The sequence below is a fragment of the Tiliqua scincoides genome, chromosome 9 (assembly GCF_035046505.1).
Source record: "Tiliqua scincoides isolate rTilSci1 chromosome 9, rTilSci1.hap2, whole genome shotgun sequence".
Classification (NCBI taxonomy): Eukaryota; Metazoa; Chordata; class Lepidosauria; order Squamata; family Scincidae; genus Tiliqua; species Tiliqua scincoides.
In genome coordinates, this window is record NC_089829.1 from 34,818,448 (window position 1) to 34,833,660 (window position 15,213).

At 40.5% G+C, this 15,213-nt stretch overlaps 1 protein-coding gene across 1 annotated transcript in view; it reads left to right on the plus strand.

The window, feature by feature from the left end:
* URI1 (URI1 prefoldin like chaperone) overlaps window positions 1-12,524 on the plus strand; it is a 49,411-nt gene extending 36,887 nt beyond the window's left edge. The window contains exons 6-11 of the mRNA XM_066637620.1: window positions 373-433; window positions 3,439-3,622; window positions 5,518-5,782; window positions 6,420-6,562; window positions 7,735-7,993; window positions 11,624-12,524. Of these exons, the coding sequence (XP_066493717.1) occupies window positions 373-433; window positions 3,439-3,622; window positions 5,518-5,782; window positions 6,420-6,562; window positions 7,735-7,993; window positions 11,624-11,845 (1,134 nt within the window). The 3' untranslated portion in view covers window positions 11,846-12,524. The remainder of the gene's footprint in view (window positions 1-372; window positions 434-3,438; window positions 3,623-5,517; window positions 5,783-6,419; window positions 6,563-7,734; window positions 7,994-11,623) is intronic.
* The last annotated feature ends 2,689 nt before the right edge of the window (window positions 12,525-15,213 follow it).

Genomic DNA, 15,213 nt, shown 5'->3' on the forward strand with positions numbered 1-15,213 from the left:
CCCCCCCCCCCCCCGCCTCTTGCTGCATTTTGCCTGGTGTGTTCAATTGTTTAGTTTCAAGGACCAGGATCCAAAGAAATTCTTTAGGTGTGTCCTAGGAGTAAGTTTTTTTTTTCTTTTTCCTTCTTCAAGGCTCAGAACCCACATACCACCGCTCCTGTATTGTACCATCAACTACCTCTTCAGAGTCCTCTCAGTTTGCTTGCCGTATGGTACAGATGGCTCCCTTTCAAGAAAGGAAAGCCAAAGCCTCAGTTCACTATGTGATATTAGCTGTGTGGCCCTTTTGGATCCTGTCCATAGATGTTGACTATAGGCAAGTTTAAGAACTTCAAATATATATGTATTTACTTTTAACATTTCTCCAATTAGGCAGCAGGCGATTTTGTTGATATAAGAGAAGTAACGGGAAGCAATACCACTGAAATGAAAGGTTAGTAGTAGTAGTTGTTTCTAAATACATTTAGAATGTTTCTAAATGCATTTTTTAAAGTTTGGTTAAAGGTTGGTTGTGCTGAAAATAATTCACCTCTGGTGTAATTTGGTTTGTTTTTCTTACCCCTTTTTGTGCAAGGAGCTCAAAGTGGCATACTTGTTCCCCCCGCCTCCTGTATCCGTAACATCCGCACAGTAACTCTGTGGTGCAGATAGGTTGATAGTGACTGATCCAAGGATACCAAGTGAGCTTCATAAGGATTTGAATCCAGGTCTCCCCTAGTCTACTACCTTATGTTGTCTCTCTGCTATCATGAATTGTAGTGCACTGGAGCTCCCCTCTGTGTGCTCCCACTGTTGGTGGTGAGGTGGATGGCAACTGGAAAGAGCTCCTTTTCAGTTGTGCAGCCCCACCTGGAAAATACTGTGCCCATGGAGGGTTGCTTGGTACACTTGGTATTTCCCAAGCTCTTAATCTCTTGTAATATGATTTTTCTTTCTTTCTTTCTTTCTTTCTTTCTTTCTTTCTTTCTTTCTTTCTTTCTTTCTTTCTTTCTTTCTTTCTTTCTTTCTTTCTTTCTTTCTTTCTTTCTTTCTTTCTTTCTTTCTTTCTTTCTTTCTTTCTTTCTTTCTTTCTTTCTTTCTTTCTTTCTTTCTTTCTTTCTTTCTTTCTTTCTTTCTTTCTTTCTTTCTTTCTTTCTTTCTTTCTTTCTTTCTTTGATATCATATTGCATTTTTATTATATTTATTAGCCACCCTGGAAACACTTGCATTGAAGGATGGGATATAAATCCTTTATTGTTATTTATTTACCTAGTATTTTATTTAGACAGATATCTGTGGGCACTTTGTGAAAACTGGAGGATGTATTAACAAATCAAAATGCACACATTGTTAATTTAGGGTGCATAAATTATGCATAAAGTGGATGGTATGTAATTAATTTATAGTGCATAATTATTTTATGGAAATTACTACCAGAAGACATGGCCACTAACCTGGATGGTGTTAAGGGGAAGTGGACAAATTCATGGAAGGCAGGTCCTTCAGTGGCTGCTACTCAGGATGGCTACATCCTGCCTCTACATTCAATGGCACTGTGCCTTTGAATATCAGTTGTGGGGGACCAATGACAGGAGAGGACTTATGCATTCATCTCCTGCTTTATGAACTTTGCAGGGGCATCTGGTTGGCCTGTGTAGAAACCAAGTTGCTGGACTAAATGGACTTATGGTCTGTTCTACCAGGACTTTTCTTATTATAGACAGATGATAGCTTCACACTCAAGCAAAACAGGTTAAAATGTCTGACCAATGATTTCTCTTAACATTCCATGGTATGGTTACCAACAAAAGATGTTCTCATACTTGCAATCAAGAGGGTAAACTATCCAGTACTGTTGTAGTGCCAATGAGATCCAGTAAAATCAATTCTTCTATCTTCAGTAGGAAAAGAGTGAATAAAAAATGATGAATAAAGTCTAGTTATCTGCAGTGCAGAACCACATCTGTTTTGCAGTTGACCAAATGCTCTTATGTTGAGCAGAAATGCTTTCCAACCTTCATGTGTCTTTTTGGTGGGGGCAAGCAACTTTGTGGTAACGTGTTTTCCAGCGAAGGTTACAAAGAAGATGCTGATGACAAATACAGCAATTGAGCTCTGACATGTGGAACATTATTTCAAAATTATTACTGTTACAAAACACCATTTCATGTTGCAGTATTATGCTGTATTACAAATGATGTCTGGGACATTGTCTTTTTTCAGAAATAAAGTATCATTATATATCTTCCTGTGAACACCTGCAGGATTACAATTGTTCCCTCCCACATGCTTTCACACAAAACACAATTTCTCTGGAAATATTTGTCCATTTTATTGAAACTTGACTCATCCTAACTTGATTCCTTCTCTGGAAAATGTCCTATGTGTTCTTTGGATAGCAGTTGTAATTAACCAGTTGATTTCAAAACTGTTGTCTATGGTCCAACTTTTTTCAGTTTTGTGTTGAAGGAATGTTTTTGTCACACATCACAAGGACATTTGCGCTGTGGGTAAATACCTTTTCAGTAAGAGCTTACACACTAAAATCAGTCCAGTAGATACCAGAATAATTTATTTTCATGAGGTCAGCCATTTTGATGATGTCATCACAACTATGTGTCACATGTGTGAAATAGATCCTCTGGGTATTTAACAATGGCAGAATTTTATGAATCACCTGAAACCCTCTGTATATACTTACCACTAATTCTACCGCAGAGTAAGTGTATCTTATGCTCCGAACCAATAAAGACTTTGATGAATGTACAAGAATTTGTTGAACTGTACAGAAATTACGAAACTGTGGAGTGTGTCTGCAGTTCTACAAGGTCTGTGAGTGTGCCCATGAGACCTGCCCCTCCAGTGCTCTGAAGCCCTATGGAGAGCATTGCTATCCCCATGGAGAGTGCTTGTTTGCAATGACAAATGCTCTTCATGGAAAGAGATTATCCTTGTGGTTAGGGACACTGGATGCCCGGCATCCCTAGACATGGGAAGGATTTTGCCCCATGGACAGCATTTGTCACTGAAAACAAATGCTCTCCATGGGGAGAATGGGGGATGGGGCTCACTGGTGTGCTCACAAACATTGTGAAACTGAGGAGATTTTCCACAGTTTCATAACATCTGTGTAGAGCGTGTCAGTTTTAACTATCCTAATTACCTTGTTAATATGATGGAGCCGAAGTCACCGCATTGAAAACCTCTCAGGGTGACTCTCAGTTTGGGAGGAGAAAAAATGCTTTGCCTTGGCATTTCGATAGCAACAGGCATCTATTTCCCCGAGACAACACTCTGGTTCATTGGCAGAACTACTTAAACACTTTCATGGTAATTTGTAACAGAAAAGTTTCTCTTTCTCAAATATAACTTCATTACAATTGCTTTTTTTCTTGCTTTGTATAGTCTTGGTAATATCATTTTTCCCCTTAATCTCTTTTTCTTTGTTTAATTACCCAGGAAAACACAGAAATGCTCACAGACCTCACTCAAAACCCAAAATATCAGATGCTTTTGACACAAATTCTCAAGAAAATGGCAGAACTGATGAAAAAGCTCATGGTGACTTGAAATCGGATGAAGAACTTTGGGCCAGACTGGATGAACTTGAGAGGCAAGAAGAGATCTGTGGTGAACTTTACAGGTAAGTTTAATCAGGGGTGCTGAGGTTCCCTGTTCCAAAGAAGTGAGAATGCACTAAGTCAGAGCTTCATTATCTATAAGATGTGTGCGTTTGAAAAGGCTAGTGATTTTTGCTCACTAGTGATGTCAAACCTGCACAATTTTAAGCACCATCAACTATTGAAATTCTCTCTGGGGATAGGTCTAGTTAAACCAGCCTCTTGGACTATCACAGTTTCCAGTCTCTTGCTAAGAAGATCAAAATCTTATCTCAATTTTGTGCATTGCAACTCTAATATGATGCTGCTCATTATATATCTGAACTCCCATGATTCTTACCACAGCCATGAAACTTTCCAGTCATGCAAAATTTTCCATTTAAATAACCTTTAAATTCACCCAGGAAGCCTAAAGTTGGATGAACTTTATTATGGAATTGAAGTGCTACTTGAATAAAAAGAAGATGCCCAATAATTGTATTGTAAACTTGCTTGGGTATTGACTTGCATAAACGGAGGGACTTATTTACATAGTCTAGTAATTTTTTACTGCTTGTGTGTTAACTTTTGGAAAATGTGATCCTTCTAGTGAGTGAGGAATTGTGTGACTGATGCTTAGGACATATCTGTACTACAAACTTAAACTTCTTCAGAAGGAACTTCGGAGGCTGTAGTTCTGTGAAGGGGAAGGCACTGAGGATCTCTAACAAAATTCCTGGCACCTCAACAAACAATTCCCATGATAGTTGGGAGAAGGGTGAGGATGGACTGGCACAGAACTAATACAGTAGTGCAAATATGACCTTGGGGATTGTCCAGAATCGAATTCCAGGTTTTTAATTTGCTCTTTTCCTAAAAAGTAATACTGAATTTGCATAACTGTACCTATGTACACTTGAATAAATCTCATACAGCATGCCAGAAAAGCTGAGAATGAGATCATGAAGTAGCCAAGGCTTCAGGAGCAGAAAATTGTTTTGTTTAGCATCTTCTGAAAGAATTTTAAAGGAAGTTAGTGGTCAGAGTGGATGGATACAGTGATGCAAATAATTTTTAAAAAGCTGTGGTAAGGACCTCATGAGAATTTCTTTCAAGTCAGTCATGGGAAGGTTTGTACCTCTTTACTGAGGTTCAAGACTTAATGTTAAAACCCTGACAGTCAATCCTATGCCAGCTGCTGCCCTGCAGTACAGCAGCACTGAAACAACCACTGCTGTATCCTGTAAGAGATGCAGCCAGAGGTCTTCTTGGAGTAAGGGAACATTGGTTCCCCGCAGCCCCATGGGTCTACTCGGATCTGCTTCAGCTGTTTAGCTGGTACAGAATCAAGGAGATTTATGTAGGGCTCTGAAGCCTGGGGGTGGGGGGGATGGATAGCATGCAGCAGCAGCCTCTGCTGTCACCCTGCCCCCTTCTCAGGCCTGAACCACCCCCAGTCTGCACTCCCTCTGTCCAGTTTTGCCCCTCCTTGCTTCCCCTCCATTCTTTCTTTTGGCAGAGAATTTACCATTGACAGGTCCCGGAGGTTGTCTGACCTGCTCAGAGGCCCAGTGGTGTCTGCTTCTGGCCTCCCCACCAGTGCATTTCCTGTCCCAGCCACAATGATGTGCCTTGCAGCATGTTTGTGATGGCCATTGCCAGGACAGTGCACAGGAGACCACCACTGCCCAGCAGTAGGATTGGGCCCTGAGAAGAATAACAATGGTGACATTACAAGGTGTGCATGCCTTGTGCCATCATCCATGCAATTCCCAGTAATCTAATTGAAAAACAATAGCAAGTTTCAGCATGAGAAATCATGATGTGGAATTTTGCAAGAGAAAAAAAATAACCTCAAAATCCACTGGAGCAGAACCCATGCATCAGCTAGTTGCTAGTCTTGGGTTGTTTTTAACTGGAACTGATTTTCCATTCTTAGGATCTCTGATACTCTTGAGGCAAATGGAGAAGACAGTTTCTCTTCTGAAGAAGAGCAGGAAGATAAAAAGACAGATGTGAATGTGGTTCATGATGAAGAACCAAATACTCAGGGCATCTTTCAAAAAGAAGTAGCCAGCTCCGAATTGCTCGTGGATTTGGTTAATGGCCCAAATCATTATTGCAGTGATGATGAGGATGATTTAGCCATTGCTGAGAATGCTGTACCGACAATATGTTTCTCTCATACTGTGGAACCTAAAAGGGTTTGTATTGCAAGCAATGTTCGATATTTTTACTGTGGGGATTGTGAATTAGCAGTACTGCCAGGATTTTCTCAATAATCATGAAAGCTAGTAAATTTTATGTAGGTGGAAACTGAAATTTATTTTCCCCAGAATCTGACATCCTCTTCACTTGAAATGAGCAACCAAAAGAACAAATCTGTATATCTAATCTCTGTTCTTGTTGTTCAGTTTAAAATAAATAATTGGTTATAGGTAGGAAGTGGTATTTTCTGGCTGTCCCTGTACCCTATGATCCTTAGACATGTGGCCAGAGTGGATCTCTTGCTGTCATACATACTGAACAAAAGGAACTTTCACTGTAAGTTCCCACTCTTGTTCAGATGATATAAAAGGACATCAAGTTCGCTGGCTCTGTCCTCTGACTGAACAAGAGTTTTGCATTACATTAAATTTGATTGGGGCTGTACCTGGTTAAGAGTTCAGATGTGCCATACCAGCAAAACTGTTTCTACAACTCTTAAGTACATTTCTCTTCTTCAAATTATATAAGAAAGTCTGATGTAACATCAGCTTAATGTCCAGTTGATCAGATAATAAAAAGTCGCGTTACTTATTCGATTAAAAACTTGATTATTCATGCAAGTTTTCACTTCAGGTACGAATAAACACAGGAAAAAATACAACTTTGAAATTCAGTGAAAAGAAAGAAGAGGCAAAACGGAAACGGAAGAATAGCAATGGCAATGGTCATTCAACTACGGAATTGCCCAACATCAAAACACCAGCAGACATTTACCGGTATGGCATGAGAGAACTGGTGGATGGGGCATGGTTCTTCCTCCATGGTACAGTTGGTTACATATCAAGAGCCAGAAGCTCCAAGCTAAGAATCTTAATTTTGTTACATGCAGCTAATGTAATTTATATAGCACGTTCATTTAGCTTTTGTCCATCAAATCACAGCTGATGGGAATATCTCACCTCCTCTATGTTGCTTGTATTTGGCAATTATTAACTCAGTGTGAAACAGCTCCTTTAAAATGACTTGTATATTATGAGAATGGGAAAAACAATAAATATGTGTTTCATTTTCGTTATGTACTCGTTTGGGGGAAATTTAGCAAATGTAAATGTACATTTACATTTAGCAAATGTACATTTAGCAAATGTAAATGTAAAAATTTGCAAAAGAATACCAATAGACAGCCACTAGAAAAGACACTGCTGGGGTGAGGTGGGCCTCCCTCTGCTAAATAAAAGAGGAGCACCCACTAGAAAATCTAGTGCCTCTTACCCAGTGAGCAGGATAATTCATACTGGAATGTCATATTCCCTACCCCGTAAAACAGTATATTCTTGGAATCTGATTGCATCCATGGCAAAACATCTCATGGCCTCAACAGCTCTCTAAAATAGTACTTTGAGTTTTGTTTAAGGATGTTCCAACTTCAGCTTTGCTGTCTAATCCACAAAATTGAGAACTTCTGAGTGGATGGTTTGATTTTAATTTTGATAGCTACAACTTTGTGAATTGCCCTGATTCTTGTTTACCCATGCTTCCCATACTTTTATTTTCTAACTACGGTAGAAAAGTGTCTCTGATACTCATCAGAACTCCATGGATGTGATACTGATGCACCCATCCAAATGAAGGATCTGGTTTCTGAATGGAAATTATCTTGTTTGGCTGATGGGTAGTTGCACTGGCTATTTGGACAGTGATAATCTCTTCTGAAGGATGATCAAACAAGGCAGGATGAATCTGAGTTGCAGAACACGATCTTTCCACCTTGCTGTGAAGTCGTGAATTGTCATGTCTAGGAATTTTTAAAAAGCCTCAGTTGGAGAGTTGGGCAAGCAAAGTCACCATAATTAATTTGTAGCAGAGACAGAGCGAAATTATTGTGGATTTGTCATGCAATCCCCCTCCCACCCAAAGAGTTTATTAACACTAACGTTTTCCTTTACAGAGTCTTTGTTGATGTTGTGAATGGTGAATATGTCCCTCGTAAATCAATTTTGAAGTCTCGAAGCCGGGAGAATAGTGTTTGCAGTGATACCAGTGAAAGCAGCGCTGCTGAGTTTGATGACAGACGAGGAATTCTGAGGAGCGTGAGCTATGATGATACGACTTACAGTGACAACAGTGAAGGCATCTTGGAGGAGGAAGAGGAGGGTGAGCAGCAGCACTTTCCCCCCAAAACCTCACCTGTGTCAGGAACTTATGAGGTAGTGTACCCTTTTATTTTTTCCTCCCTTTATAGGAATAATTATTGGGACTGATAAGAAATCTCTTGAACATTAATTTCATATCTCGTAAAGTGGTTCATTGGCTCTGCTCACCCTCTTGGGCAGAATGGAAAACTTTTCCAAGGGGGAGGAATGATTCTCTGCCTAGAGCTGTATTTCATTGACTGATGCATACAAGCAGACATCTCGGCAAACCAAATTATTTTTTTCAGACCATATGGAAAAAAATGTGTCACAGTACTCTTTCTCAAGTCAGTTTTTTGAGGGGTGTCCAAAGTCTGTAGCAGCAAAAGGCAGCAGAGACTGTGGCACCTTAAAGACTGACATATTTATTGCAGCACAAGCTTTCACGTACTACAGTCCAGTTGAACAGTTGCATGCATGGAAATCCTTAGACAGGTATATGTTGGTGTAGATTAAAGGGGAGGAAAGGAAAATGGTAGAGTCAAATGTCAAAGGAAATACAAAAGACTGGACTTGTTGACATGCTTGAAGTATACAAGATAAGCAGAGTGGCAATTCACAATTGGGGATAACAACCTCCTAGCAATGCTAAGTTAATTGGCTCTGCCATATGATGATTTCTTGTCTCAACTAAGACCTGATGTTATAAATTCTAGTTTAGGCTCTGATCAGGCTCTGATCTCCCTTTTGAAACTTCTCATTTGAAGAATTGTCACTGAGATCTGTGGCAGAATGTCTTGTCAGGTTAAAACTCTTCTCCCACTGGTTTTTGCTAAGAAGAAATGCTTAAGCATCCACTTGTGAAGCTTGATCCTAGATGCATTTACCAGAAAGTAACTCCCACTTATTTCAGTAGAACTTGCTTTCAGTTAAGTTTGCTTAGGGTTGCAGTAGAGAAGAAAATAGACTCTTGCTTTGTGTTCAGGTGCAAAAAGATCTAAAGGCTCACACAAAGGCATACCTGGAAATAAGTAAGGTTGCCCAAAGTTTGATAAAAGTCTCCGTGAATTTATTGAATCGCCCTTTAAAATATTTTAAGCCAATGACGACATCACATCTTAATTCCATAAGCTAATGATGCATTTGGTGAAGACATTCCTTCTTTCATCTGTCTAAATTTCCTGCAGATCAGTTACAGAGGGTGATCCTGAGGTATTATAGGAGGAGAGAATTTCTCAATCACTTGCTCCACATCTTTCTTAATTTCTAAATAGTCCCAAATGCTTTAGCCTTTCCTAAAAAGAAAGTTCTCCAACCCCTGGGTTGAACTAGAAATAAGCACATTTTTCTCACGAACTCATTAGCTGCAAATGACAGAACAGAAAATATGCAAATCTTGACCATATTTTTAAGATATGGGAGAGCTCAACTATCATGCAAGCCACCATTTCAGCAGTGACACCTCAGCACAGCTGATGGTGGCGCCAGAAGAGCCCAAGGGCCAGATAAAGAGCTTCCACTGGTTGCTTCTGGCCCCTGGGGCCTTATGTTTGACACCCCTGACGTAGGCTGTAATCCTATCTTACTCACAGGAAACAAACTCCTCTACTAATAGTGCAGTGAGCACGTTCAGCTAGATAGGCATACACCCTCCTAAAAATGTGGTGTGGTGATAAGATTAAAGAATATGCCCCTGTCACAATGAAAGGAGTCTTCACCTCACTTTTCAATTACAATGGCTTGATTTCGATTATTGGTAACCAGTATTTCAAATATTCATGATTTTACTTTGGCATTTACCGCCTGGTTTTTTTCTTTAACTTTTTGGTTCTGGATGTTGCTGAGTTATGATCTGCGGTTATCACACAGCTCTATTTGGTGGCAATGGGGCTTTTTAATTGGTAACTTTGTGGGGTGGGGTATGTATGTAAAAGTATGATTGTATTTGAGTTCAGTTCAGCAGACGGCTTCTAACTTGGTGGCAGAGCACCGTCTTTGCCGGAATTCCCAGGTTTAGGCTTTCATATCTTCTGTTAGAAGGCTGAGAAATATTTCTGTCTGAGCTTCTGGAGAGCTGCTGCCTTTTGGAGTTCAGACAACACTGAGCATACAAGTACTTGAAGCTAACTTACAGCCCACTCCTAAGGGCTTGAGCACCAGCATTACAAATGTACCACCGGTGCTGGGTGTCACAAACATGCCGTGAAGCACATTTGCAGCAACTGGGGAGAAGGGAGCACCTGTGCTGAGCCTCAGTGCTGCAAGGACGCTGGCAAAGAGCGGCTGGGAGTAAGTAGCACTGCTTGGTGGCGGTGCAGTTTCTCAGAGTAGGGGGAGGCATTCCAGGCGGGGGAAGGTGTAACGGGGAGGGCCTGAGCCAGGAGGGAGGTGGGACCTACAGAGACATTCTCCACCAGATCCTATGCCCTGCACCAGGCCACAAAGCACAACACAAGACTTCTCAAGTCTGCACCTCCAAAATAGCTGGCACAGACTCAAGTAGCCCCATTGCAGGGCCTGGGGCTTTCTTCCGGGGAAGGGAACAAAAGTTCATTCCGTACTAAGCTGGACACTTTAAAAGGCAGCAGCTTGTGGCATTAAAAAAACAGCCTTGCCCTCCTATTATGTCAGTCCTGAGAAAAGGTGACTATTGTGGATTGGTTCCTTTTATATATATTTTTTAAACATGCAAAAGCAAACATGGAAACCTATTAGGTCATACACCTGATATTCCTTCCTATCAATGATGATAAACATTAAAGTCTTGGAAGTCATCTACTTTCTGTTCTTTATCTGAGAGTTATGCCTTTGCTTATATATATTTGTGTGTGTATGTGTAAAATTTAGGGCTTGCACAGAATGAAAAAAGAGTCTTGGTAGGGCATCTTCCTAGCAATCTTCCTCCCCTTAAAAAATATATTGAGCTTGTCTGGCGCTTTCCGCATAATCTTCTTTAACTGACTTCTTTATTATTGTGATAAGGGGAAAGGAGACACAAAATGCGTTGGTTGCCAATTTGTATGCCAGGTGTCAGCTGGAAGCTATTTAAGAAGGCTAAGATATTAAACTATGAGAACGTAGTATATGATGGAAATGTTGACAGACCCCAAATCTGCAAAGTTATCCTATTTGCTAAGCAAGCTTCAAAATTGCCCATTGCATCATCTGTGATGTTCCTGAACATATGTCAGGAAGAAAACCAGTTTTAGTTTTGCTTGTTTGTTCTGGATCCCTTATACAATTACAAATGAGTGCATGTAGTATTTCTTACGGCACAAATGTTTGTTCAGATTTTCCTTGAGGAAACCAGATTTCTTTTTAGATTAATTATCGGTTCCATATTAATTATCGGTTCCATATGTAAGACCCTGCCACCAGCTTTAAGGAGTATTTGTATTTTTGACTTAAAAAAACATAGCCCTTGTAGTAAGACTGACAACAGAGTAACAACATAGCAAGCCGCCATATTGAGTCTTGCCATTGGTCTTTCTAGTATTACCTGCGTTGTCCAGGCAGCAGATCTCCACAGTTTCAGACAGGGTTTCTTAGCCCTACCTGCAGATGCTGCCAGGGATGAAAACTGGTGTTTTCTGCATGCAAAACCTGTGCTCTTTTGCTGAGCTGCTGCTGTGTCCCCAGCCTTTAACCCCAGCTTCGCAACTGCATCTCAGGAGCTCCTTTTTGAGTCATTGTTTTTTCTCGTAGGCTTTCTCAGGGACAGTAGTCGAGAAGGAACCTCTGTCTCCTGCTTCTGCACCACACCTGCTCATCGCTCACCCTGTCCTGCCTACCATTCCGGAGCAGAAATCTGAGGAAGTTCTTTCTGAGGCCTCGGAAGAAACCACAAAGAGGGTTTCAAAGTTCAAAGCTGCCAGAATGCAACAGAAAACAGAGATCCCACATAGACAATGGAAGTTTGGATGTTAATGCCTCCTGGCACAATACATTGAGGTGGTTTCCCTCTTGCTCATGAAGCGACAGGCTGTTGATTCAGTTTTGTTCTTGTTTAGACCTCTGTTAATGGTATTTTTTTTTCTAAATCCGTAAGGAAACACTTCAAAAATTCTCCTTATTTTCTTAACATCCCAATATGCAGTCAGCACCTTTGTACATATTTGCCTTACAATAACAGCACTTGGAATAATTTTCAAACGAATAATCTTCATAAAGCTTTTTTTCTCTGTGTGTTTTAAACCTAAATACAGGCCGTTTTGTGCCAGATGTGATGTTCTACATACCATATGGGTCGTTTGAAAGAAACTTTGCAACTTTCAGAATAGAGCCAACAATTATATTTCCTGACTTGCTTTTGCATTTTAAGACTTGCTTGTATCCCCCATTGTTTTTGTAGGGTTTGCTTTTTAAGTGTCTGCTGACGAATCATTTTTTTCCTACTAGCATAAAACCTCTGATTACTTGTATAGAATCTGTGAAACAGGACACCGTATTCACCTACTTTGCAGGGATGTTTCGTTGATGGACAAAAATGGTATTTTATAAAATTAAACTTTTCAAGTAAAACAAAAAAGAAAATCCAAAACGTTGAGAGCACTTTCCTTTTTAGGTTGTAATAAAACAGGATGGAGACGTTTTTCTTACTTTCAAATCCCTTGCAATGTTCTTTGACCTTCGTAGCATAAAGCAGTCTCTTATTCTCTTTTCTTTTCTTTGTGTAGCAAACGTCTGTTAATGTCAACAGAAATTACATGCCTCTAAGTAGAAGAGTTTGACCCTAAAGTTCTTTAGACTTGGAGACTCTCCCATTCATTTGTGTATTAAAAAATTTAATTCAGTTGCCATGAGGTGCTCCCAGAAGATATCAGACCTATATTGTTAACAGGAGTTTGCAACGTGGCCCTGTAAATGAGAGGAAGCAGCCTTATAAGCCCACTTCTTACAGATTGATTCAGCCATGTGCACAAACACCAACTTGCACTGTTTTTCCTACAGCAGCATCCTCTGCTTAGAAAATTATAGAGATCCAGGTAGTAGGAGTCCCTTCCAACCATCATTTTTACAATAGGAGCAAATGCTAGTGTCCCCCTACAGTTTTCTGAACTCAGTCCTACAGTCTCAGTCGTTTATTGAGTCTACATACAAAATAGTCTCCAACTCTGGTCCACCATGAAGTGGAAATGCTCTTGTAAGTTTATGCAAGCAGGGCTGCAAGGTCCTCAATGGTTGCTTCTGGATATTTGGAAGCTTTGGAAGTTCGGAGCCTGTGTATCTGATGCAGCCATGCCAACAACCACTGCATTCTGCAGTGGAGAGGGGGCAGTCACGGAGGCTTCTTCAAGGTAAGGGAACGTTTTTTCCCTTACCTCGGGGCTGCATTGGTGCTGCAAAGTTGGATAGTATTGGGCCCTTTGAGAAGCAGTGAATTCAAACTGACTTTTGGTGAACTGGAGTGACATTGAGGTTTGGTCAGGTCAAGCGCTGGTCGAAAGCCCAAGTCCAGTGGCTGGACCAGTCTCTGAACTCTCAGTGCCAGTCCTAATGCATCAACAGGGTATGGGGGGGGGGGTCCAGTGCAAAGCTTTGCCCCACAGTCCCCCAGCGCTGTGCCTAAAATTCAGCAGAAGAATTAGCGCTATGTTAACCACCTTGCATTCTTGACCTGGGGTACTCTATAAGCCAGATAAATGATTGGAAATGAATTACCTCTTTTGTCTTGGGCTTGGCTCAATTTTTCATGCCATGACTGCATTCTGCACCCAGTGCCATCTTTCACGAATGAAGGTAGCCCTGAGCAAGTGCTAAGTGGAAGCATTTTACAGTATGGATTCAGTATGGATGTAAATCTCTAGATATGTAACTTCTTTCTAGAAGTGCTTTTCAGATTTCTTTGGTTAGTGCACAAGTAAGGTATGGAACTTACAGTTCAGCATAAACAAATTATCTGTTATACCTGTGGAACATGGAGCTCCTGGTTGTTGGGGAGTCAAATTAAAGTTCTATAAAAAGAAAAAACATCCTTGCAGCTAAGAATCGCAAACTATTGCTCTCCTTCCTGAACTTCTGTTGGTCTTTTTTTTTTTTTTTTTTTTTTGTACAATTTAGCCACTATTAGAAGATTGGAGACTGATGGAGAAGCAAAACCTGAGCATCTTCTAACCCCTCTCCAGCTTTGTATTAGATCCAGTCTGGAGTGATGCTCGTTATGTTAATATACAGGGTGACCCAAAAGTAGGTGTACAGTAAATGATAACATTTATTCCACCTACTGTCCACCTACTTTTGGGTCACCCTGTATGTACCCCATCTTTCCCCAACCAAAAGGTGTCAAAGGCAGCTAAAAACATGAAATATTACCATAAAAACAAGAACCCTTAAAACATATCCAAGTCTTAAATTATGCTCTGTGTAAACATGAAGTATGGGACCTCTGCACTGCTTCATAGGATAGGGATGAGTGTTTGAAAATAAGGAACATCTGGCGATCTTCCCTGGGAACTAGAGTAGTTTGGTGGACAGGGTGCCAGGATTGGCTGTGGGAAGTCCAGGCTCAAATCCCTAGTTAGCTATTAAGCTCCATGGGTGGCCTTGGGGAGGTTAGTCTCACTTAGGCGATGGGGCCAAGCTAAACTGGCATTTTGGTTGAAAGAATGGATGAAAATGTGGCAAGCATCTTTTAATTCAGAGGCATGTTTGCAATTTTAGTACTGCTCATTAGGATGTCAAAGAGAAAACAGTTTTCTACTTCTGTGTCATGTACTTGATCACTGCATAATTGATGTGGGTCATTGGCCATGATAGAGACTGGTGTATCATGCTTACATTCAAGCACTCCCTGGAATAAGTGTACTGAGCACAGCTGCCCTGCCTCTTCTCCCCCACCCCCCACCCCCAGTTTGAAAAAACTTGGTGGAGATGTCATTCTGATCTGGACCCCTCTTGATTATTTCTTTGCATCAGGGCAGTTATTTGGGATGCAGGCTTGCAAATATACTCATTGTAATTGGATATCGCAAACCTCATTGGAGGTGTTAATCATTAGCTTGATACATGCTGAAATGTAGATTTTATGACTCTAAAGCATATTGCGTTAGTACTAAAATAAGCCATCAATGCCAGTCCACCCTCTATTCACGGCTAAATATTTAAAGGAGGTTATTTATAGCTTCTTTAATGAATTCTTGGCTAAACAAAATGAAATTATGTCCTAGAAAAGTAGGAGCTATTTTGTAACCAGAACAGTGCATCTATAAAATATAGTGCTATGAATATGTATTTTAAATAACAAAGAGATTGAGATCTCATCGAGCAGAGCTGGTTAATTAGACAAACAGGTTCTG